General features: G+C 43.9%; 1 protein-coding gene across 1 annotated transcript in view; it reads right to left on the bottom strand.

Moving 5' to 3' along the window:
• C5 (complement C5) overlaps window positions 1-26,557 on the bottom strand; it is an 86,192-nt gene that overhangs the window by 55,497 nt on the left and 4,138 nt on the right. Inside the window, exons 5-17 of the mRNA XM_063432829.1 lie at window positions 26,169-26,260; window positions 22,876-22,958; window positions 22,692-22,782; window positions 20,635-20,740; window positions 20,258-20,384; window positions 15,517-15,632; window positions 14,902-15,096; window positions 14,085-14,288; window positions 13,578-13,787; window positions 12,657-12,806; window positions 6,177-6,306; window positions 5,118-5,186; window positions 3,444-3,656 (exon numbers count right to left, since the gene is read on the bottom strand). Coding sequence (XP_063288899.1) covers window positions 3,444-3,656; window positions 5,118-5,186; window positions 6,177-6,306; window positions 12,657-12,806; window positions 13,578-13,787; window positions 14,085-14,288; window positions 14,902-15,096; window positions 15,517-15,632; window positions 20,258-20,384; window positions 20,635-20,740; window positions 22,692-22,782; window positions 22,876-22,958; window positions 26,169-26,260 — 1,786 coding nt within the window. The remainder of the gene's footprint in view (window positions 1-3,443; window positions 3,657-5,117; window positions 5,187-6,176; window positions 6,307-12,656; window positions 12,807-13,577; window positions 13,788-14,084; window positions 14,289-14,901; window positions 15,097-15,516; window positions 15,633-20,257; window positions 20,385-20,634; window positions 20,741-22,691; window positions 22,783-22,875; window positions 22,959-26,168; window positions 26,261-26,557) is intronic.

Genomic DNA, 26,557 nt, shown 5'->3' with positions numbered 1-26,557 from the left:
GGTGAGAGGGTGAGGGGAGGGTAATGGTGAGAGGGTGAGGGGAGGGTAATGGTGAGAGGGAGAGGGGAGGGTAATGGTGAGAGGGAGAGGGGAGGGTAACGGTGAGAGGGAGAGGGGAGGGTAATGGTGAGAGGGAGAGGGGAGGGTAACGGTGAGAGGGAGAGGGGAGGGTAATGGTGAGAGGGAGAGGGGAGGGTAACGGTGAGAGGGAGAGGGGAGGGTAATGGTGAGAGGGAGAGGGGAGGGTAACGGTGAGAGGGAGAGGGGAGGGTAATGGTGAGAGGGAGAGGGGAGGGTAACGGTGAGAGGGAGAGGGGAGGGTAATGGTGAGAGGGAGAGGGGAGGGTAATGGTGAGAGGGAGAGGGGGTGCGATGGTGAGAGGGAGAGGGGGTGCGATGGTGAGAGGGGGTGCGATGGTGAGAGGGAGCGGGGGGTGCGATGGGGAGAGGGAGCGGGGGGTGTGATGGTGAGAGGGAGCGGGGGGTGTGATGGTGAGAGGGAGCGGGAGGGGGGGTGGTGAGAGGGAGCGGGGGGTGATGGTAATGTGAGAGGGAGGGGGGTGATGGTAATGTGAGAGGGAGGGGGTGATGGTAATGTGAGAGGGAGGGGGTGATGGTAATGTGAGAGGGAGGGGGGTGATGGTAATGTGAGAGGGAGGGGGGTGATGGTAATGTGAGAGGGAGGGGGGTGATGGTAATGTGAGAGGGAGGGGGTGATGGTAATGTGTGAGGGAGGGGGTGATGGTAATGTGAGAGGGAGGGGGATGATGTAATGTGAGAGGGAGGGGGATGATGGTAATGTGAGAGTGAAAGGGGGTGATGGTAATGTGAGAGTGAGAGGGGGGGTGATGGTAATGTGAGAGTGAGAGGGGGGGTGATGGTAATGTGAGAGTGAGAGGGGGGGTGATGGTAATGTGAGAGTGAGAGGGGGGTGATGGTAATGTGAGAGTGAGAGGGGGTAATGTGAGAGTGAGAGGGGGTAATGTGAGAGTGAGGGGGGTAATGTGAGAGTGAGAGGGGGGATAATGTGAGAGTGAGAGGGGGTAATGTGAGAGTGAGAGTGGGGTGAGGCTGAGGGTGGTGGGAGGGTTATGCTGAGGGTGGTGGGAGGGTTATGCTGAGGGTGGTGGGAGGGTTATGCTGAGGGTGGTGGGAGGGTGAGGGTGGTGGGGGGGGTGAGGGTGGTGGGGGGGGTGATGCTGAGGGTGGTGGGGGGTGATGCTGAGGGTGGTGGGGGGTGAGGCTGAGGATGGTGGGGGCTAGGGGTTGTGAGGCTGAGGGTGGTGGGGGGTGGAGAGGCTGAGGGTGGTGGGGGTGATGGTGAGGGATGAGGGTGAGGGTGGTGGGGGATGAGGGTGAGGGTGGTGGGGGATGATGCTGAGGGTGGTGGGGGGGGGTGATGGTGAGGGTGGTGGGGGCTAGGGGTGGTGAGGCTGAGGGTGGTGGGGGTGATGGTGAGGGTGGTGAGGCTGAGGGTGGTGGGGTGGTGAGGATGAGGGTGGTGGGGGCTAGGGGTGGTGAGGCTGAGGGTGGTGGGGGGTGATGGTGAGGGTGGTGGGGGGTGATGGTGAGGGTGGGGGGGTGAGGCTGAGGATGGTGGGGGCTAGGGGTAGTGAGGCTGAGGGTGGTGGGGGGTGATGGTGAGGGGGGTGATGCTGAAGGTGGTGGGGGTGAGGCTGAGGGTGGTGAGGCTGAGGGTGGGGGGGGGGTGATGGTGAGGGTGGGTGAGGCTAGGGGTAGTGAGGCTGAGGGTGGTGGGAGGTGAGGCTGAGGGTGGTGGGGGGTGATGGTGAGGGTGGTGGGGGATGAGGGTGAGGGTGGTGGGGGATGAGGGTGAGGGTGGTGGGGGGTGATGCTGAGGGTGGTGGGGGGTGATGCTGAGGGTGGTGGGGGGGTGATGGTGAGGGCTAGGGGTGGTGAGGCTGAGGGTGGTGGGGGTGATGGTGAGGGTGGTGGGGGTGGTGAGGTTGAGGGTGGTGGGGGGTGATGGTGAGGGTGGGTGAGGCTGAGGGTGGTGGGGGCTAGGGGTAGTGATGCTGAGGGTGGTGGGAGGTGAGGCTGAGGGTGGTGGGGGGTGGTGAGGCTGAGGGTGGTGGGGGGTGATGGTGAGGGTGGGTGACGCTGAGGGTGGTGGGGGCTAGGGGTAGTGAGGCTGAGGGTGGTGGGAGGTGAGGCTGAGGGTGGTGGGGGTGAGGCTGAGGGTGGTGGGGGTGATGGTGAGGGTGGGTGAGGCTGAGGGTGGTGGGGGCTAGGGGTAGTGAGGCTGAGGGTGGTGGGAGGTGAGGCTGGTGGGGGGTGAGGCTGAGGGGGGTGGGGGTGAGGCTGAGGGGGGTGGGGGTGAGGCTGAGGGGGGCTGGGGGTGAGACTGAGGGGGGTGATGCTGAGGGTGGTGGGGGTGGTGGTGGCTAGGGGTGATGATGGTGAGGGTGGTGGGAGGTGGTGTGGAGATGGTGACTGAGGGGTTGAGGCTGAGTGTTGTGGGGGGTTATGGTGAGCCTACCTTGATTTCCCTGGTGGTCCAGTGGGCTCCCTGGTGGTCCGGTGGCCTCTGCTCCCGGTCTGCAGCTCCGCAGAGCTGCAGACCGTGTAGTCTCGCGAGATTTCAATTCTTGCGAGTCACATGGTCTGCAGCTCTGCACACTGCGGAGCTGCAGACCAGTGTCTGCGATGGTGGCCGGGCAGCCAGGAGGGGCCTCGCACCCGGCGGCATACCGGGCAAGCCGCCGGGCCCCCTCCTGGTGTCAGGTCCTCGGTCACTGACCGAGGACCTGACACACTCTGCCAACAGGCGGTTTAGGCGGCCGCGAGGCCCCCGCCAGCGCGAGGCCTTAGGCGGCCGCCTAAACCGCCTAATTAGAGAGCCGCCTCTGCCTCTGGTTTTGTTGCGTTTGCTAGTTCATGATCACATATCCATATTTAGGTCCAAACTAGCCGATTTAGAAAAATTCCTAAACTCTACGGAGATTTAATATTTTTAAATATTTTATATTTTTTATATGTTGGTTTCAGCTCAGTTAACCTGTCTGCTTAGACAGATGCATTATGCAATACCTGCATAAGGACACTGCACATTTATTCTGTAATAATTATGCAGATGTCGTTGTGATCCAAGGGAATGTCCCTCCATTTATATATATTATTATATAATATAAACAAAGGTGTTGTAGTCTTTGGTCATTTGGTTTATTTTTAATATTATGTTTCCGGGCTATGATATGGTCATAAATAACAATTATTATTTTTTTTTTTAAAAGGCATTGTAGACTTCATCTAATTGTAATGGTTATGGTGCCTGGAATCCCATGGCATCTGCTCATCGTTAGACCATTCCAATGGTTTAAAACTGAGTGAGAATCCTCAGCCTCCGTCAGTCAAGCAACACAGAAAAAATGCTGGTAAACTATCATGGTTATGTAGGCTATGTATGATGACGAAAAACGTACACATCCTGCCCAGTGCCATTTCTTTAATCGGCTCGTCTGCCTTTTCTTTAATGGTCTTCGCAAAAGCGCAGCACTGAGAAAATGCATCAACGCATTCTTTTCGTCTCAGCTTCTTAACTCGACTGATTCCTTCAGCGCAGTCCTTTTCAGCGATAAAACACTGCACGCCATCCCCACAGCAAGTCTTCAAACGAATATTCTTATAACTGTCAACTGGGAAAAGTAGAAACTAAAAATGTATCATATTTGGCAACGAAGATGTTAACGAAGATATTTATCATCACAGAGGCATTGCTAGTGGAGGCAGGGGGTTTTAAGGGCTGGAGCCCCTGATGTGTAGCCCCAATTCTCTCTAGGTGGTGAAAGGGGCAGCATGATACAAGTGGGTCTTTATTTATATAGAATCAGGCAGCTGATTCTCGAAAAAAACACTGTTTGATATAAAAAGATTACTATTATATTCCTCATCCTGGTTGGATTGACCATCAGGAAGGGAGTGGGCAGAGGGGCTTTGCTGTACCCCTTATTCTTTGTTGAAATAGTGTGGCAACTGGCAAGGCAGGATTGAACTAAATACCTGGCCATGAAGCGTGTCCTTGTTTCAAACTCTTCTATTAATTGACAACCCTGCTCTTAAAGTTGGCACGGTTTGTATGGAGAAGAGGTGTCCTTAGAGTAGGGGTCATTCCTCGACTCAAGCTTCTGGTGTTTTTGGAAGCTAGCAATGGCCCTGATCAATCAATTAATAAATATCGAGATCTGATGACTTTTAGTATAATGGGAAAATAAATTACTTAACAATAACAAGGCTATTCACTAAAGTGAGAATTCCAAGGGATTTCAAATTCAAGATAAAAATAACCCAACTGGAAAAAATCTCCATGCTTTCAGTTCAGCCACATGGGCCTTAATTCAGTTTGAATTCTCACTTAAGTAAATAACCCTGTAATTATCAATATGCAAGTCTTAACAAATGGTTGATACAATCCCAATAAAGACCAGCAATGCTCGCTATATTGAATGTGTTCTTCTGACATGTGAAATTTGTTGACAGTTTCAATGGAAACTGTGACTAACTTAAAGGGACACTATAGTCACCAAAACAACTTTAGTTTAATGAAGCTGTTTTGGTGTATAGATCATGTACCCGGAGGCTCACTGCTCAATTCTCTGCCATTTAGGAATTAAATCCCTTTGTTTATGCAGCCCTAGTCACTCCTCCCTGCATCTCACTCACACAGCCTACCTAAACACTTCCTGTAAAGAGTCATTTAATGTTTATAATTCATTCATTGTAAATTCTGTTTAACTCCTGCTCTTTTAAGCTCTTGCTAGACCCTGCAGGAGCCTCCTGTATGTAATTGAGTTAGTTTTACAGGGCATGAAATAAACACTTTTAAAGTAAATTACATCTGATTGAACAAGAAACCAGTTTTTTCATGCAGGCTCTGTCAATCATAACCAGGGGAGGTGTGGCTAGGGCTTCATAAACAGAAACAAAAGTGATTTAACTCCTAAATGACAGTGAATTGAGCAGTGAAATTTCAGGGGAATGATCTATACACAACAACTGCTTTATTTAGCTAAAGTAATTTAGGTGACTATAGTGTTCCTTTAAGTGGTTATTGCACATTTATATTAAGTGGTTATTGTTGCATATCATTTTTAACTTACTTTTCTTCTTTATTTCAGCGTTGAAGCTGATTGAACGTTTGGGTCTCAAAACGTCAGTGCACTTCATGTCTAGGAGAGAAAAATGTGGTTACATTTTAGGATCATTTTGGAATGCTAAAATTGTGCCTTTGGCGCTTTTTAAAAACTTTTTGGGACAATGTTACCTCTGCAGAGCTCTGCCTGGTGCTTTTTGTTACAAATATCACACAATTATTCTTTCACCTCTACTGAGCTCAACTCCTCTCTTGTCTTTCTGAACTAGGCATGAGATCAGCTGGCTCAGTGGGGTTGTATAAAATGACAGCACTGTAATAATATCGAGTAGGTTGCAATGAATCTCACCGCTATGGGGAACATTTAGTAAGGCGACAGATCTACTCATTTTGGTTCTGTTTTTGGTTCATACATACAGTGCAATTTTGAACAATTTTGTACCTTCATAATCATTTACTTAAAATGTATGTACTAAATCCCCATTGGACTATGAGGGTAGTAACATTCCAGATCCCACTGTTGCAACTTAATAAAAGACCCATCCATCTCTTTGCGGTAATAGTATAATAGTATATACCAGGTCCTCCTTTTTTTCATTTATTTGTTTCTTGTCTATCAGTCGTAACCCCCCCACCACCCTCCACAAAATCCTTCAAATAGATTAATTTGACTAGTTCTAATTATTTATGAATTCCATCAGAAGCATTCAAGTTATTAGCTATTCAAGTTATTTAGTGTTAAAAAGTAAAACCAATGCCCCAGCATAGCAAGCGGTCTGGCTCTGAAGACAGGAAAAGCATATCCTAGTTTGTTGCAAAATTGGAAGTGCTTCAGACTGGGTTTTTTTGCCTTCTTTTGGATCAACAGCAAAAACATACGTGAGGAAGGCTGAACTTGATGGACTCAAGTCTCTTTTCAGCTATGGAACTATGGAACTATGTACTATATTGGGAAATGTAGTTCACGCTTTGTCCGCAGTTTTTGTCTCGGTTCAAATCCCTTTCTTTCTTTATTTTTTAACCATAGTGTTTGGAAACCCTAAACCGAGGTGATGATTTAAATTACCATAATTCTGGGATGCGCGGATGTTGGCGTTGGTCAGAAAGGTAAGGCCAGCCAATCGGAAGACATCTGCGTTGTTTTCCCCTGCTCCGGCCCCACAGCCAAGATCACTTTCCTCAATCTTCCTTAAGACCTGGGATAAATAAGCAGAAGATATTTGCACTGCTTCAAAATTTTGGCAGAGAGCAGCTTACGCTTAAATTCTAGAATTCTAGAATTCGGTAGACACAGCTATGAGACCTATTGTTTGGAAAATAATGCAATGGATATAGCCATAATACAAAATGGATGGCAAGAGCCATGTTGATTTAAAGAGGCACACCAGCAACTACAACTAATTGCAGTAGCTAGGCTCCTTGTAAATTGTAAGCTTATTTGAGCAGAGCCTTCTGACCATCTAAATATCCCCTATTTATAATGTCCAACCTGGATATATTAATCGGCTGAGAGTGCTGGGGCTCTCTTTTACATTGTAATAACATATAAAACATTGATAACTATATAGAATTTTTTTTTTTATTTTTATTTTTTTTATTAAAGTTGAATAAATCTGAACGTTCTGCCATTTTCCCGCGGTCACCAATCTGCACCATGAACCACTTAAAAAAATGTTTTGTTCTTCACTATGACAATGAGTAATGCTGCAAGGTAATTAGTACAAACAAGGAAGAAACCATGTCTGGTTAAAAGAAAACAAAAGTCATTTTGTAATTTAAAAAAACAAAAGAGAACAAACAGAGCGACAAAAAAAAGGATTCATTAAAAAAAGAAGGAAGAAGAAACAGCAATTGACTATTTGACTAATCATGCTCCAATTTGTCTTATGCAGAAAAGTAATGCTTATAGTAATGATTATGAATAATTAAACCCCTTAGTAGGGGTTGTAAGCTGTTTTCTATTTTTCCAATAACTTGCTCAGGGAAACTAGCATGTTAAAAGATTCTAAAAATTGCTTTTTGTTGCAAAATAGTCACCGAAACACACTTAAATCTAATCCAAAAATTATAACATCTAAACTACCTACAGCTTGTTTAGATAAAAAAATAATATTTCTCTTGGGACTAAGCTATTGTAGATATATTTATATATGCAAGCCTTGAGGTGGTAGATCCTATTTGTGCCCAACAGCATATTTCTGATATCAAACAACACATGACAAGGAAATAGCAAATTTTAGGCAAAAACAAGTCAAATTGGAGAAGGTATCCACCTCATAGATTTCTCCTTGACATATCTTGTGGTCTGAAATTTGACGCTGTGTTGTCAATAAACTCTCCACAATTTTCTGTTAAAAAATACCTTATTTAAACATTCAATACGTTAATGGGGTGGTACACCAACTGATTTATGTTGGCAATCCCATGGTTTTAATGTTCTTACACAAGTGGAGAACTTGTCCTGTGGTGGTATATTTTTGACTTAAGTGTCCAGTATCTATTGTTCCAAGACCTTTGATTAGGACCCTTAATCTTTCTTACTCTCTATGCCCACTCACTGTCTCCCTTGTCACATTCAAATGCTGTTTAAACAAAATAACCTTATGGGTCGGAAGGGATTTGGCGTCTCGATAAGTTCAACCCATAGTTCCTTCCATCCCTGAAGTTAAAGCCCAGAGAGTGGGCAACCATCATATGGACAGGATCACAGCGATTGTGCATAATATGCTCCCATTGTTGGTGGGTGTCTTTTGTGTGTGGGTGTTTTAATTTTTTTTTATATATATATATATCTAAAAAAAGTTTGCAAGTGCCACTGCAGTTTCTTGGCATTGTACATTGTACTTTACACTTGTTGTTAAATAAACATTTTTTTTTAGAAAACCCTCATCACGTGAATTTGTATATGCATTTCATTAAAAGGTTCTTTGTCGGGGGGGCAGAGCTTGACTGCCATGCTGCCTGGATGTGCTCAGCTAGAGCTCCCGGGCCCTGCTTCAATTTATGGGGACTATTCCCTGTCCACTCACTCTTGCAGACCACAGCCCGCAACCTTCCTGCTCACGGGACGACGCTGCGCCTGGGGATACCCGTTATAAGGGTCCCTCCTGCTGAATTGCCCGACTGACGGTGCAGCCTCCACTTGAAGCTGTCCCCCCCCCCCCTTTGGACCGGGGGGGGTTATCCCGGTCCCCACTGGCCCACCACGCAGACCCAAACAAACAGCAACCTGATAATAAGGCACGAGCACAGACCGCAGCAACCACACGCAAGATGGTGGCTGTGCAGGCCCAACACGAGTCCATGCTGTCGGCAACGACCAAGGGGAGCACACTGGATTCCCATACTAAGCGCATAGACGCAGCCTTCAAGCGCTTCTGGGCCAAATTGGAGGCTCATACTGTGGCGGAACCGGCCCGGGGCTGGAGTGGTGAGCGGAGCGGAGAGAGGCGGGGAAAGAGCAGGCCCCCTCTGGGCACAACTATCAAGCTTCAAAAAGTACCTATATCCAATGGCCCACCTGGGCAGAGAGCACATAGGGAGGCAATCTCCCGGTATCATGCACAGCAGCTGAAGCCCCGACGCCACAGTGGCAAAGAAACACCTGGAGTTAAAGCTATCCCCAACATGGGAAAGATCCGGACTCCAACGTGAGCAACCAAATCCGTGGCAATGAGATGCAAGCTCTCCTCAGGGCTTGGGGCTGGAGGGAAGCCAATCTCTGCACCTGTCTCACAACGCCCCATGCCTGCCTCAGCGGGCTCCCACGCACTGGCGTTGGCTCAAGCTGGACTTAATCTGCAGGTCTGGTCCCAATCCACTTTTGGGCTGTTACCTAGTTGGACTACACCGCCATCCTACGCTAATGTGCTATTTATAATCTAGCAAAGCACTAACTTGGACTTGAGTTCTTATCTTTCATTACTTTATTCTACAAGTCTAAACGTTGAAGGGCTTTCCCCAAACTGCCACTCCAGTAGCGAATGGGTTAGTAGGGATACAGTGGTTTATATAGCTAGTATGTTTTGTTCTTGATTTTCACTCACTACTGTAGAGCAGGATCTATTACAGACCCTAGCTTACCTAGTCCTATGCCTAAATGCCTAAATATTCAAACCTAACTGCAGCACTAATACAAATTTGACTTGTAAGCCCGAGATAGTTAGGGCAGGGTTGCTTTGCATCTAATAGCGGCAGGGCCAGATTAAGAGCCCAGTGGGCCTGGTGCTGACAATTATGATGGGCCTAATTACAGGATCATATCGACCAAAAACAGTAAAACACTCCCAAGCGTCATGTATCTGATGGAGATGGTGCTGGAGAGAAAGAAAACGGCAGCTATAAGAAAACACATGCCCTAGGCTAATCTCTCACTAATTCATGCTTTCATCTTTCAAGCAAATCCATAACCCCTAACAGCAGTGTCCAGTCAAGCAGGAAGTCAATGGGCACAGTAAAAGGGTGTGCCACTGACACAAATCACGTAACCTGCCAAAAGGGGCGAACATGCCCAAAAAGAGGACATGTCTGCCCAAAGAATTAGGCCAGCCTGGCATGAATGCATGTCAGGCTGCCTGCCAATCATGCAGCTGGCTAACTAAGGGCATACTATGCAGACAGCACCCGAGCTTGGCATAAATGCATCTAATGATGCGCTCGCTCAACGCTTTCTAGGGACTGTCCCCTAGCACTCGCTGGTCCACTTGTCTCCTTACCTTCTTACTAGCAGGTAGAAGCTCCTGGTATATAGTCTGGGACAGAGAAAAGCTGTATGTAGTGAAAGGGAACATGCCACAGTGTTAGAGAGACCAACGTCTGCATTACCTTAAAGGATCACTATAGGGTCAGGAACACAAACATGAATTCATGACCCTATAGTGTTAACACCACCATCTAGCCCCCCTGAGCCCCTCATGCCTCCATTAATATAGCAAAATCTTACTGTATTCAAGCCTGAAGCGGTAACTCTGCATGCTGTTAGACTCAGAAAAACAAGCAGTCTGCTGACATCATTAGAAGTGGTGGCCTGAAGGATTGGCTGAGACTGACAAAGAGGCAGATCAGGGGCAGAGCCAGCATGATTCAAACACAGCCCTGGCCAATCAGCATCTTCTCATAGAGATGAATTGAATCAATGAATCTCTATGAGGAAAGTTCAGTGTCTGCATGCAGAGGGAGGAGATACTGAATGTTTGGATGCATTTTAGGCAGCCATGACCCAGGAAGGATCTCTAACAGCCATCTAAGGAGTGGCCAGTGAAGTTATCACTAGGCTGTAATGTAAACACTGCATTTTCTCTGAAAAGACAGTGTTTACAGCAAAAAGCCTGACGGTAATGATTCTACTCAACAGAACAAATTCAATAAATTGTAGTTGTTCTGGTGACTATAGTGTCCCTTTAACTATATTCATTGTCAGCCAGTCCACACAAGTTTTGTTCCCATGCATCCCTCTTAAGTTTCCATACTTAAGTAAGAGTATGTGAAAAGTAGTTAGGGTTGCCACCTTTCTTGGAAAAACATATCGGCCTTGCTAATTTGCATAATTAAATATGTATGGGTGACATCACATGATGTAAATCACAAGGAGTGACATAAGAGAAAATGCTGTAAAATCACCAAAAAAACTACTTAGTTTGATTCTGCTGTATAGATGCATACCTCCCAGTGCCCCTATGTCTCCCAGTGCCCCCATGTGTCGATTACTCCAGATCTCAGTGTTCCTATGTATCAGTGTCTCAGTGCCCCATGTCTCCCAGTGTCCCTAGTGTCGTGTCCCCAGGTCTCCCAGTGATCCTATGTATCACAGTGTTTCAATGCCCCATGTATCCCAGGGTCCCCATGTCACTAGGACACCAGTGACACTGGGAGACTAGGGGACTCTGGCTGGGACACATGGGGACACTGGGAAAATAGGGGATACTTGAAGACATGGGGACACAGACACTAGAGACACTGGCTGGGGGACATGGGGACATTGAGACATGGGGGCACTGGGAGACATGGGGACACTGAGACACGAGGGCCACAGACACTAGGGACACTAGCTTGGAGACATGGGGACATTGAGACACTTGAGGCACTGGGAGACATGGAGGCACTAGGAGACATGGGGACAGTGAGACACTGGCAGACTGGGGGCACTGGGATACTAGGGGTCACTGAGACGCCAGGGACACTGGCTGGGAGACATGGGGACACTGAAAGACATGGGGACTGTGTCCCCATCTATCTCTGTGTCATAATGACTCCCAATGTCCCTTAGTGTCTCAGTGTATGTCTCCTTGCAGCCTTTCCCGCCATCCCTTACTTCCCTGAGCTGTAGGCTGTCTCTGCAGGGTGGGAGCTGCAGTCTGGACTCTCTGTAGCTGCTCCCCTGCGGATCAGTGATTAGAGATAGGCAGGGAGGGATATGCTGGAACTTCCTATCCCTGCCTCTCTCCATACACAGCGACCCCTACTGGACAGTGCTGGTATTGCATAGTAATTTCTTGTTTATACTGAGAAAAATACCAGCATTTGTATTACCAGTATCACTGTAATATTGGAACCAGCCAGGCAGCCTCAAATACTGGTTGTGCCAATAAAATAAAAGCCAGGTGGAATCCCTAAGAGTAGTGTGTGCAAAAAAAAAAAAAAAAAAAAAATGTAAATTGTATTTTTTTTTTTTTAAATCAATGGGCCTATTCCATGGGCCTGGGCCTGGAGCTGCAGCTCCATCAGCCCCTATGTTAATCCGGCCCTGAATAGCGGGGTATGACAGTATAGCCGACAACCATAACCTAATGTATATTATGCTATTGTGTACTCAGGAGATGTACCTAGCTTGCTAAGTCCAACCTGCTATAACCATACACGGAGATGTCAATATTATCATATAACGCACAATCTTCAAATGTACATCCCCACTGAGCGCCGTTTGCTCTCACTCTTGGAAGGTTTACTGTATGCCTATATGCCACTTAATACCTGACTACTCTCACATGGGTTAATCTAACATGTAACATGTCATTAAGCAAGCAAGCATACAATTAAGCTATCAGTAAGTTAAATTATATAAGCCTGTTCATCTCTCCACCTGTCACATACTCTGAATTTTAACAAAAAATGTGCACTGAATTTCTATGCCATATGACTGTTAAAATATGTCAGTGTGTCTGCCTGCACCAGCTGCTGTGGCGGTGCCGGCCTGTTCGTTCTATTGTTGTGTCCCTGGGCCCAGTGGTCTAAATATTCTGAAGTTTATCTATAGTTCTATACCTAAACATGTCTTTTTCTGTCACTCTGTCACATAGAACTATGCACCTGAAACATTTCTACTTAATTATAAAAAGTGCAGCAACTCTGACATTTTATGATACTTCGTACTGTTGTTTCTGTCATTTGAGAAATGTCTATGTAACCATGCTTTGTTACTCAATGCACTACAAAAATAAAGAATTAAAAAAAAAAAAAAAAGGTTCTTTGTCGACACAAAAGAAAACAAAAACAAAACACAGAAAGAAAACACAAACAAATTACAGAACAGGCTATATATTTACTCAACTCTTTCCAATGGTCTCTTTGATTTTCTTGCAATGTCATATACAGCCACATCTACAGCAGACAAGGCAACTAATGAATTGGCCTGCGCTTGCAGTGTTAAAGACATGTCCTCTTTGGGCTTGAATTCACCTTTTCTTGCGGACACTTGCACCTATAACAAAAAAAACGATATGAATACAAATGTACACACAAATGTCTACTTCAGAGAAGTATTCACTCAATTCTCGATACTCAAGTACATACTAAATTGGGTGAAACTGGAAGTAGCGTTGTCAAGGGCACTATGTGAGAAGTCAAGTTCTAACTTTTTAATTTCCAGTTTGTCCAACATGTCAGAGCCAGAAAAGCAGGAATGGAGGCATTCCGCAGGGTATTGCCAAATTATTTAGCAAGGTTCAAATCACGCAGGCCATAAATCACAAGTTCTTTACAGCTTGCCCACATATATGCCATGAAACAGAGCAAAAGTGTAGACAGTGTAATAGTGCACAGAATTCATTTACTAAAAGTAGACATAAATGCATTCACACATTAAAAGGCACTTATCAAATAAAGTACAAACAAGGCAGATTAAAACATATTAGAGATTTTTACCACTACTCTTTTGTCTTTTGAGCCAAACACCCCCCCCCCCCCCCTCTTCCCCCCTGGAGTGGAAAGGCCGTCTGGAGCCAGACAGCCAATGGCAGCACTTGGACTCAGTAATGGAATAGAGGTAAATTTTAGGTTTTATTTATTTATTTACATTTTAGGGGGGGCGGACCACCTCGCAAAAGGTTACTCAAGAAAAAACAGTGATTTATGAAAATATTGTTTTTTGTTTGGAGTAATCCTTTAACTAAGCCATTTGCAATTAAACATATAGATTATTTGAGTATTAACGTACAATATTTTATAACATTACAAAATCCCAAGTTCTTACCTTCTGATTATTCACACATTTTGCCTCTAAATCCACCCAGATGGAATCAGCTATGAGCTCAGCGGTTGTGTCTCCTGTAACAATGTAGTAAACAAGAATTCGGATGGACGGAATCATGGTTTCTGTGATTGGAATGTTCAGATTTTGAGAGACAGAGTCATAAAATCTGGGCACAGTTTCAGATTTCAAAATCTTCCCTTTTGACATAATCTACAAATTCAAAAGACAAATGAAAACTAGTTATTGTAAATATTGAATCACAAACATGGTCCACATCGTACAACATAACAACATTTTAACTTGATGTCTCTCCATTCCAATCAGCGCAGAATGTTCGGTCTCCCACAATACAATGTAGATGACTGGTGAGGATCTGGTCACTCTCATCACCTCCCACCCAACAGCACAAAAAATATTATCCAGTAAATACATCGTCCGTAGTTTTAACCCACTTCCTATAACGATGGTTTCAAGAGCATCTTGGGCCTTTGGAGGATAATAACTCACCAAGTAACTGTAATGTGTTATCTTGGATGTATATGGGCTGGAGGGGACCACCTGAATACTGAGGTATTGTCCCACTTTAAGAGGTTCATTCTGTCGTGCCCAATCGATGTACAAGTAGCTTTTTGTTAAAGATTTGTACGATTTCGCAACGTAACTTGCAGAGGCTTGATTTTCTTCTGGAAGGGTATCATCAGCCGTCTTCAACTGTGAATCAAACAAACATTTTATTACTATAAATTATTAGACAATGAGCATTTTATACCTTAAGGTGGGTCTTTCACATGTCTGTAACTTAATGTCAAACAATGGTCAACACGAAAATAAATGACTAGTGTTAATCTGTGTAAGTTTCATCTCGTATTAACTCTTAGGAAAAACCAACATCATTACAAATATGCATTAATGCATAAAATTTATTTTAGTTGTGTCGAAACTACAATTTTGAGAATATAGGGGGTACCGTACCTCCATTTTTTAACACTGACTAGTTGTGAGGATAAAAAACATGAGTTAGATAATTTTTCCTGTTTGGCTATACTGACCTTACAGGCTTATTCCCGAAAATGAGAATTCAAGGTAAATTCAAACTGAATTTCAAATTTAAGACCAAAATAGTCGAACTGGAAGCATTGCTGTATCGTTTTTCCTTTTTGCTATTTTGACCTTAAATTTGAAATTCACTTTGACTTCAGTTTTAAATCATACTTCAGTGAATAACCCTGAAAGTGATTTCACAGTGAATTTTAAATTTTATGCCAAAAAAAAAAAAATGTATTCTGTTTTTGCTTACGTGAACCTACAGAAGTGAGCAACTCACCTGGAATTCTAACGATATTACATCTGATGGAATATTTACAATAAAAACAACTGTCCCATCATTCCTTAGTGTTCTCTTCGTCTCTGGTTCGTTGCCATTTAACCATTCAGATTCACCACCATCTTTGATCATTTCGCCAGTCAACATTATAGGGATATTACCCACTGGCTTGTCCAAGGTATCCTTCAACTGAACCTGAGTGAAATTATTCAAATAAATATATTTATTACATCTGTGTACTTCTGCAATTAAATGTACCCATAATCCACCGGTAAAATCATCCCAGCGAATGACAAGCATCCCGGGCAGGGAAGAACAAAATGGCGGCGCCCAGGTATTGAGATTCGACAAAAGGAACAAAAGACACCAAATATAAATAAAGGCAAATGACAAGGGAAGGAGTTTAATCATTCAAATACATGAAGCATAAGGAAAGGAAAACAAAAAGAAAATAAAAGTGAAATGGCCACATTAATTAAGTAGTTTGTAGTTTCTGGTGACCAAACGTAAATTCATGGGGGTTAAAGCTGACACTGACCAATCGCTACAGCCCAAAGATAACGACAGAAAAATCTTTATTATAGCGAACCATTTTAGATACTTGTCCACACCAACCTCTATGTAATACGGCAACGTAGGTTTCACAAAAAGTGGAGTGCCGATGAGCTTTAAGATGTACGGAGATAAAATATACTTGACGTCGATATTTTCACTTTCCTCAGTTCGCCCATCTGATTAAAACACAAGCAGAGGTTATAATCTATCAAGTGGAAAACAATGAAAACTACCTGGATGGTTTTACATCATTAACAAATTATAAGATCGGTTCCTGTCTAATTCCAGTCCAGTTTATCAACCAACCAGTTTAGCACTGTATTTTTTTTTAATTATGAAACAGCAACATTGTATTAGAAATTAGAGTTTGTTATAAGAATCCTGTTTTATTAACGGGTGTTTTCTGTTTTTAGATATTCTATATTGCATACTGTACAGCACAATAACACATTGTTTTACCGTATGTGCCAAACAGGCGCTTTTATTTATTTAATTTTAATCAATATTGGTATGTCTTTGCTATTAAAGAAATGTTAAAAAAAAGGCTAAGGGGCGGGGCCAGACCGCCGAGCTGGAAGGTCGCATGCCTGAGCAGCTCCTGCAAAACTACGATATATAACCTATAAATCCGAGTATAACCGCCTAAAAATCAGACCGCCAGAGCAGCTACCCGAGGCTGAGAGACTGCTGGACCCGGGGAGAGGCTGGCTTACCGTGCTTCAGTCCCCCGGGGGGAGAAAAGCATGTTGCCCCGACCAGGGCCTTCTCCTGCGGTGAGTGGGACAGACGGCCGCTGCCCCACTATCCTGCGCCACGGAATCCAGCCACGGGCGCAGATCGAAGCGGGTCCGGCCCCGTTTCCCCCCCCACTGGACCGGGGGGGTGATCCCGGTCCTCACCCTGTGGCATTGACCGCGACGCGGCAACTGAGGCCAGGGAACCAGCCTGCCACACTTAAAATGGCGGACGCCAGGTGTACCAACGGTAAAGAGAAGATCAGCTCCCATCTCCCGCTCCCAACAAACAGGGAGGCTCCAACAACCCGGCGGGGTACACGGAGAGACGGCGAACCCAGCTCCAAACCGGGCAGCCGTGCAAAACTAAGCGGAGCCACACAAGCGCAGGAATGGTGCCTCACAAGATGGCGACCGCACCGGACTCAGCGACACGAGGCCTATCTTTATTGCACACTGCCCCAGCAGGCCCTACAACAGCTGCACTGGGCTCGACGGCTTTTGCACACTACTGCTCAGAATACCCTACACTAACCTGACGGTGATGCAGAGGGGAAAGCGGCGGAAACAAAGCTGCCGGCAGAGAAAACAAGCTGACGGTGGATGCACTATCCACAGCAACAGGGAGGTAACACACACCAGCGCACTACCGTCAGCCCACAACCCACAGGAGAAGCCCATGGAGCCACCCCATGACCTCCCCCCCTGCAGACTGGGCCTAGGCACCCACTCACCAAACGGGAGAGCCATGGACTGGCAGATCATCGCCATGCTGGACACACCATCGAGACGCAGGCAGGTCGGGAGATGGGTACACAAGCCCTACACACTCGCACCGAGACTCTCTCATGCAGATATCGTTGATTCAGTTGCCTATAACGCACCCCTAACGTGTCTCTGCGCAGCACCTTTATAATGTGATATGTGCAAATATATACTACCCGGTGCACTGTTTAATCAATACTGATTCCTCACATAATCGATGTGTAGCCTAATACAAGGGGTTCACTGTTTTGAGGTGGCTAAATTAGCTTGGTTAAGCCCTTATGGTTGCTCACAGGGATCATATCCTCGGCTCCTCTATAACCACAGGTCTAGGGACTTGCCTGTATATATTCTATACACCTGATTTACTAGCCAGAATTGTTAACCTGATTTAATAGCCTGAGTCAATAGCCAGACTGAATAGCCGGTCTGAATAGCCTGATTTAAAAGCTTGATTTCACAAACTGTTTTCTATGCCTGATTTACAAGCCTGCTTTTTCAGCTCGATTTATATGCCTGTCGTTTAAGCCTGTTTTATACACATGTTATCCATGCATACTACAAATATCAAAAAAGTGCACTGTCTATTTACCCCCTACTGTAACTAATGTCTTGAAACCTGCATATGGAATGCCGTTGGGGTACCATATGTATGCCTGTGACTACTATATGCACTACAAAAATAAAGAATTTAAAAAAAAAAAAAAAAAAAAAAGGCTAAAAGGGGTACAGTCAGAGAAGTATCTCTTGCATATGTGCTGTTTGCGGGGTCTTTAGTGATTATATATATACATATATAAATGGTACAACGCTAGCAAAACAGTATAAAATACAAGCCAGCAAAACTTAAAGGACCACTATAGGCACCCAGACCACTTCAGCTTAATGAAGTGGTCTGGGTGCAGGTCCCTCTAGGGTGAACCCTGCCTGCTGTAAACATAGCAGTTTCAGAGAATGTTTACCTATGTGTTAATCCAGCCTCTAGTGGCTGTCTCATTGACAGCCGCTAGAGGCGCTTCCGCGCTTCTCACTGTGATTTTCACAGTGAGAAGACGCCAGCGTCCATAGGAAAGCATTGAGAATGCTTTCCTATGAGACTGGCTGAATGCGCGTGCGGCTCCAGCCGATGACGTCAGAAGAGGGAGGAGAGTCCCGGCGCTGGAAAAGATGTAAGGGATTAACCCCTTCCTCCCCCTTCAGCGCCACGGGAGAGGGACCCTGAGGGTAGGGGCATCCTCAGGGCACTAAAGTGCCAGGAAAACTAGTTTGTTTTCCTGGCAGTATAGTGGTCCTTTAAAGAGCTGTGATAACCCTTAAACTGCTAAAATAAGCAACAAATTAATGCAAAGAAAAAGTTAGGCCAAAAAAAATTTAGCAAAAATTGGGTTATGTTATGTTGAAAGAAAACAAGTTCTCTTTTTAGAATAGTTTTTCAGTATTGGTAACCTGTTAGTGTTAGTTTAAATAAAATGTTCAACACTGGGTGGTGTTTTTCTAGAACTATTAGGCAGAGTAGTAAAACATTAACTAATGAATTAAGGCAGCTGTAATAAAAAGTTCTTTATATACCATAGTGGTATATATACTCTCCACTGCCATCTAGTCAGCATTAGTTTATACTCTATTACTTTGCCTATTGTTTCTGCAAAAACACTACCACCTAGTGTTGAACAGACTTATTGCACATTTAAAGCCTCTCCATCACCCTCAGGTCACACACCCCCCAAAAATTAGTATTTCATAAAGATACAATCCTTACAAAATATTCACATTGACTGTTTTGGAATTTTACGGAAATTCCAAACCAGTCACAAGATATATTAAGACAAACTAGGCACTATTTTGTCTCTGGATTTTTCCTATGCTTGACACGCTTGACAAAAGGAGGAGTTACCTCGTGCATAGCTTATCATTTGCCGCAGCGGTCACCAGTGACGGTTGTAGGGAATACTAGCTCTGTCTATGAATGATCTCAGAGGGTCCTCCATAGATCTCAGTGCTGTACTTACGCGCAAGACAACCTCGCTGACGTCGGCTCTTGGCAGTTGACTTGCCAGGAGCTGAAGAGGATGCACCAGATCAAGAAGGCGAAGCCAGCGAGGGACAGGCTCAGGAAATTAAATCTCACCCCCCCACCCCGGCAACCAGACACCCAGAAAATTATGCAAAGAGACCAGGCGGTGACAGGCCCTCTTAAAGACATATAAACTGTACTACTACTATATACTGCGCATTTTATTATTATTATTATTATTATTATTATAAATTACTACTAACATGATATCTATACTGAAAAACTATTCTAAGAAACTGAAAAAAAACTTTTTTCAACTAAACCTTATACATTTTTTGCTACATGTTTCTTTGGCGCAACTTTTTCTTTGCTTTCTAGAAGGATTAGAGGCTGAACCCTGGTTGGGACTACAACAATTTTGGCATCATTAGCATTAAATCAAATCTAGGCCTAAAGCAGACTCTTTCCTAACTGCTGTGGAGGACAGAAAAAAGACTGACTGATGGGGAAGGGATGGGTCTATTTATACCAATCTCTGATATTAGTATCTACATCATTCACAGCTCTGTATGAGACAGTCAACAAGACCAGAGACAGGTAACCAATAACAGGCTTCATGAAGTAAGAACCTGGAGTGAAAACAGGAAGAGCACCGAAGGTTCCCTAATAGACTCTTACTCGATTTGGTAACCGAATGGTCTGTCTATACACATTATAGAGTAAACATGATGAAGGCTTCTTTTAAAGCACTGACAGCCATAGAGCGTGGGAACATGTGGGTTTCTAACCCCAATCAAGGCCTCAAGGGGACACCGAAGGGACAATAACAATTTAATCTCGTTGAGTTGGTTATAGTGCCTGGAGTCACCAGCACTGTCTGTCCTTTCAATGTTAGATCATTTTGGACAGTTTAGCACTAAATAAGGTTCCCTGGCTGTCCACAGCCCAGCCAGCCCTTACTGGAGGTGTGGCAAAGGCAGAGATTACACACCTTCTTTTAGTCATACCAATTCATACCTGGTTGAAAGCTGTCAATTTAAACTCTCAGCCAATCACATCTGCCCATTTCTGCTCACTCGGTGTAATACCTCCTCGTTATAACAATTAGCACAGTGGTGATGTGCTGGTAGCCCTCTCTTTAGTATTAAAACATTAACTATGTTTTTAGTCTAAGTTGAGGTTATTCTTCTAACTCATAACTAGTGGTGTTTGTCATCATTTGTGGTACGTGTATGAAAGTTTAACGTAGGAGAGATAGGTAATAAAGGAGAAAACACTTTGGTCTTACCTGAGGGCTCCTCGATGGATACGGTTATGTATAAATAAGAACCATCAAGTTCATCTAGACTATGATACCCCAGTTCTTCCACCGCCTTCTTGCTATTGAAATGAAAAACTGCTTCTCCATCAACCACCTAGTGATAGAAAATTAAAACATGGGGGAATTGTAATATAAATGTCAGTGACTGTTACATTTCCAATTTGAAAAAGAATGTGACGAAATGTCCGCATTTCATATTTTTAGCACGTATGTTTCTGACCTTTGGAATTTTGACATCTCCACTTCGGATTGTGTTTTCTTTGTATAACTCTGGTCAAATAATTGCTTAGTACGAAAGATCTTTAAATGCTAAACAGTTCATTCACAGTCATTACATTTCTCACCTGCGATACGTCAATTGATTTAGGCATCAATGTCCTTTCTCCATTTTGAATAATCCCATAGCGAATATAGGCCATTCCTTCGTTAACTTTTTTATTGTAGTAATAGCTGTAAAATAATTATACGGGTCAGAGGTACAGTCCATTGGTTACACCTCCCCTTCTACTTCTTTGCAGCCACTTACACTTTTAATAAAGCCAGGTCCTGGAGAAACGTTTTGTTAAGTGTTAGGTGTATTGTAATATTGTTTTATTTATCTAATTTAGTTCTATTTTTGATTTTGTTGTTTTTATTAATACATTTATTTTTTTATTGGACCTGATTTCCTGCGGCTGGATTCCTGAGATATATATCCTTGGTTGGGATAATACCACCTGTGCCTATCAGATTGAGGAAACCTAACTTTGCTCTAAAGCACGTGAGTAGGTTTTTATCATTTTATTGTGTTTTTAACTCCATTCCTAGGGTGTGCACTATTGTGGTTTTCACTTCTCTTTTATATATATATATATATATATATATATGTATACTCACAATGAGAGATCCACATCACCTATATAATAGAGTTGCGATCATACCACTTCAGGCAATAATTCTAGAGCCAGTACTTAGGCTGCATAATTTGTGAGTGTGCATCTTTTACACTTAGCTCAACATACTTCACCACATACTTTTATTTGTCTTCCATATTTTTAATGAAAATTGTCACAAGGATTATCTAAAGAACCTGCACTACACTATATCCGCTCAGGTGTTCAAGTGGGAGTTAATTAAAGCTCCTGCAAGTGTGAGTGCACAATTTTATTTATCCTTATTTTACCGAAAGTATCTAACCTGCTACTCTATCAGTTCCTTTTGCCTCTACTTTTTGTCATTGTATATATATCATTGCATATATCTCCAAAAGGACATGTCAGGTGCTCCACCAACCTCTTCTGTTTTATCCTATCCCTTATCAGACAAAAGAGACTCTGTATTTGGTAATTAAGCTGCCTATTAGATTTTTTAATGTTTTTATCTATTCATTGAAGTGTATTTTTTTGGGAAATTCAAAGTAAATTTAACATAAGAAAAGCCGCATTGGAAATCTGTTCTTTTATTTATTAGTTTTAGTTCAGCTATTTTTGGTCAAAAAATTGGAAATTCCATTAGAATTCTCAAGAATTCTCATTTTAGTGACTAATCCTGCCGGACTCTAGTCCTAGATGAACATTAATATAATCTGTTATTAAATAATTTGTATATAACCTAGGCATCCAACATGCAGCCCGCCAGACCTCAAAGTGTGGCCCATGCACTTAGGGCTACTTGATGGTACTGTGTCTTCAGGGGCCCAGTCAGTGCTGTGGTCCTTTAACAGTGTTGCTGTGATTATGTCGGCCAGCGCTGGGAGGAAGTGACAGCTGGTCACTTCCTTCCAGCTAACAGAGAGTGCTGCATGTAAGGAGACAGAGAGGAGGGGAAGAGTGGCAGAACTGGAAGCTCTCAGCCAGTCTCAACCAGCCACTGGACCTCAGGGAAGCTACCCTCCTGCTCCCAAAATGTAGGAATCAGGAGGGTGGTAAAAATGTTTGTGTGTAACTGTTTGTGTTTATCTGTGTGTCTGCATATGTATCTGCGTGTCTGTTTGTGTATCTTTGTGTCTGTATATGCATCTATCTGTGCATCTGTATGTGCATCTATCTGTGTGTCTGTATATGTATGTGTATGTCTGTGTGTGTCTGTTTATCTGGACGTGTGTCTGTATGTGTATCTGTTTGTAGGTGTGTCTGTGGGCCTTGTGTATTCCTGTGTATCTGTATGTGTGCAAGTGTTTGCATCTGAATGTGTGTCATTCAGTGTGTCTGTGTATCTGCATGTTTGTCAGTATGTGTATCTGTCTGTATGTGCCCCTGTGTATCTGTATGTGTGTCAGTGTGTGTATCTGAATGTGTGTCAGTGTGTATCTGTATGTGTGCTAGTGTGTGTATTTTCTCTCAGTGAAAAATAACACACATACGTTTCTGATGAAGTAACCCACTACAGAAAAAAACTCAGACACCCCCGGTATAGAACTTACTTTGCTTTCACTTTGATTTCAAAATGCTCGAAGTTGTCATGGCAAATGAAATTTTTCTCTGGTTGAATGGAGATATAGAATCTTGGCAGAACTGAAGAAGGAAATTTGTATAAAATGTAAATGTATTAATTTTTCAATGAATGAACTGTATTTATGTTAAAATCCCAAATAAGTAAAAATATACCATATTCTTTCACTTCAAAATGTGCCGCAGTAGATGTCGTGAAATCGTTTTCATAGGCAGCATGAATAGCCCATATACCAAATCTACAGGATACAAACAGGCATGATGACCCACACTATTGGCATTTATTTCACATTTCTATATCGTTTTAAATTAATCATTCATTTTTTTATAGGTAAAATGGGACAGATAGAAAGGCAGACAGACGGACATAGTGTAACGTGTTCTGGTTATTATCTAAAATAAGCATGAAAAACAATGTCAAGATTATTAACTAAAATTAGAATTGAAAGTAAATGTCACATTTAGGGGGAAATCGCCAAAAATGGAAGCAAAGATAACTTAGAGAATTTTACCAGTTTGGCTTTTTAGCCTTACATTTGAAATTCACTTTGAATTTACTTTAAATTCTGACTTTAGTGAATAAATAAACAGGGCCCCGGGCCCAGTTACTCCTAGAGGGCCCAAATTAGCTGCCCAGTGGGACCCCTGCCAGCATCCAAATCCTGTGGACTGCAACACCTTAAGAGTGCTCTGGCTTGGGCCCCTTTCATGTTGCCTGCTGGGAGGAAGTGAAATTAGATCACTTCCTCCCAAGTAACAGAGTGCTGCTGGGGAGGTATACACAGGAGGAGGAAAGGGACTAAGGAAGTCAGACTCCAATCAGCCTTGGCAGGGCCGGACTGGGGATACAAAGCAGCCCTGGAAAAAAAAATCTATGCCAGCCCCATAAGGTGCCATATATTGCCACTCCAGATGGTTGAGTAATTATGTATATATATTAAACGTTTTACTCTGAAAGGACCAATATTATATATTAGAAAAAGCAATATATATTCGAGATATATATATTACTTTTTCTAATATATAATATTGGTCCTTTCAGAGTAAAACGTTTAATTATACAGTAAGCATACTCACATGCAGACATAGACAATCTCACTGACACACACAAGCTCATTGATACACAGCCTCATAGATAAACAATGTCACTGATATACATAAGCTCATTGGCATAAAAACACAAGCTCACTCACTCACTAGCAGGCACACACACACACGCAAGCAAGCAAGCTCACTCACTCACTAGCAGGCGCACACACACTCACACAGGTTAATGTAGTGGTTCTAGTGTCTATAGCCTGTCCCTGCAGGCTTTTCAATGTAAACACGGACTTTTCCAAAAATGGCAGTGTTTACATTGCTTCCTAGTGACACCTCTAGTGACAGTCACTCAGACATCAAGCTTGATGATCTCAGCCATAGAGGCAGGGCAAGTCGAGGGGAGACCAGCATGGCGTGGAAAAAAAAAAGGTGAGTAAAAACACTTTTTAAATACACACAGACACACACATACACCATGACAGACACAGACACACACCATGACACAGACACAGACACACCATGACACAGACACAGACACACCATGACAGACACACCATGACACAGACACAGACACACCATGACGCAGACACACCATGACACAGACACACCATGACACAGACACACCATGACACAGACACAGACACACCATGACACAGACACACACACCATGACACAGACACACACACACCATGACACAGGCACACACCATGACACAGACACACACCATGACACAGACACACACACACAGACACACCATGACACAGACACAGACACACCATGACAGAGATACACACCATGATACAGACACACACCATGACACAGACACACCATGACAGAGATACACACCATGACACAGATACACACCATGACACAGATACACACCATGACACAGACACACACACCCACCATGACACAGACACACACACCATGACACAGACACTCACACCATGACACAGACACTCACACCATGACACAGACACTCACACTGACAGATTGACACATATTACCTGTGGGTGACCGGCTGGGTGTGCTAGTGGCCGATGAGGAAGTCTCATGGCTGCATAGGGAGGTCTCATGGCGGCCGCAAGGGGAGCTCTTCTGTCTCTGCTCCCCAGCACGCAGCTTAATGAGACCGGGGCTGGAATATGATGTCATATTCCGGCCCCGGTCTCATTAAGCTGCGTGCTGGGCATAGACAGAACAGCTCCCCCAGCGGCCACCAGCAGACCTCCCCCTGCGGCCACCAGCAGACCTCCCCCTGCGGCCGCCAGCAGACCCAGGTGTCTGCCCGGCCACAGCTGCCGATGGCCCACCGGGAAATTTCCTGGTATCCCGGTGGGCCAGTCTGGCCCTGAGCCTTGGCAATCCAGCTCCCACTGGACCCCACTGAACCTTCTGTACCCAAAAGGTTAGGAGAAAAGAGGGTGGCTAAAATATGATATAAATTGATATTTGTGTGTGTACCTGGGTCTGAGTCAGTGCATCTGGCCATATATGTGTGTATCTGGCCATATGTGTGTGTGTGTATCTGCTTGTGTGTGTCTGGTTATGTGTGTCAGTGTGTGTATCTGGCTATATGTGTCTGTATACTTGTGTATGTGTATTTGTGTGTCAAAGTGTATGTCTACCTGCGTGTGTGTGTATGTGTATATATATATATGTGTGTGTGTGTGTGTTTGTGTGTGTGTGTGCCAGTATGTGTAAGTGTGTATCTATGCATGTGGCAATGCATTCATCCCAGCATTCCAATGCCAACACTGCACACACATATGCTAACACTGCACATACATACACCCCTGCGTTCCAACAACATTGCACACAAATTGCACCACAGCCCTCTCTACATTAGTTCCATCAGTAGGTTGGGGTGGAGGCCATGAGTGCATGCCAGGGAGCTGGGGGTTGGGAGTGTGTAGGCGGTGGGAGTGCAGGGTACAGTGGGCCCAAGCAAATGCTTGCCCAGGGTCCAATCAATATTAAAGACGGCCCTGTAAATAAGTATATATCAAGCTATCGTATATGTTCCCTCTAAGCACCCAAATAATCTGAATTGTAAAAATCACAACCTGTAGTTTTCACTGGAGTATATTTTGCTCCTGTACCTTAAAGACTATGATTTTTACAATAAACCACTTCTTAACTGATTAGGTGCTGGACCACCCAGATCTTAAAAAGTACTCAGTGGGCTCAGTGTTCTTAATCTCTGCATTTGAAGCCAGTTTGGCTAGAAAACTATGTACAATGAGTTATGAGACCCCCCTGTTCACTGGTTAGTAAGTACAGCCCAATGGACTGTGGGCTCAATTACACAATGGTCCCCTGTTCACTGGTTAGTAAGTACAGCCCCGATGGACTGTGACCTCAATTACACAATGGTAGAAGAATACAAAGAAAAAATAAGACAGTACTTTGGGTTGGTGGGGATCTTGAAATCAGGGAAGGAAATTATTCCAGTGACATCATTTTCTCCCATAATGTCCACTTTGACTTTTTCTGGGTCCTTATAATTAAACAATAAAAAATAAAAAAAAACATAAAATTGATTCAAATGTAAAGTTTTTTTTTAAATACAAACAGAACAGAATGACAACAAATTGGGCGCCAAATGAGGCCCATTTGGTCTTAATATATTGATGCTTAATGAGGATCACATTAATTCCCTTGTGGCTGACATCACATGCCGTATAGGTACGAAACAGCATAAGATTTGCAATTCTTCTATTTTTGAAGCTTTTCCAGCTGATATAAATAAACATTGTTTTATTATTTAGCACAGTTGGGTAAAAAGTAATTCCTT

Source organism: Pelobates fuscus, chromosome 9 (genome assembly GCF_036172605.1).
Source record: "Pelobates fuscus isolate aPelFus1 chromosome 9, aPelFus1.pri, whole genome shotgun sequence".
Classification (NCBI taxonomy): domain Eukaryota; kingdom Metazoa; phylum Chordata; class Amphibia; order Anura; family Pelobatidae; genus Pelobates; species Pelobates fuscus.
Note: the sequence above shows the minus strand (reverse complement) of the source record. Positions and strands in the feature narration are given on the sequence as shown.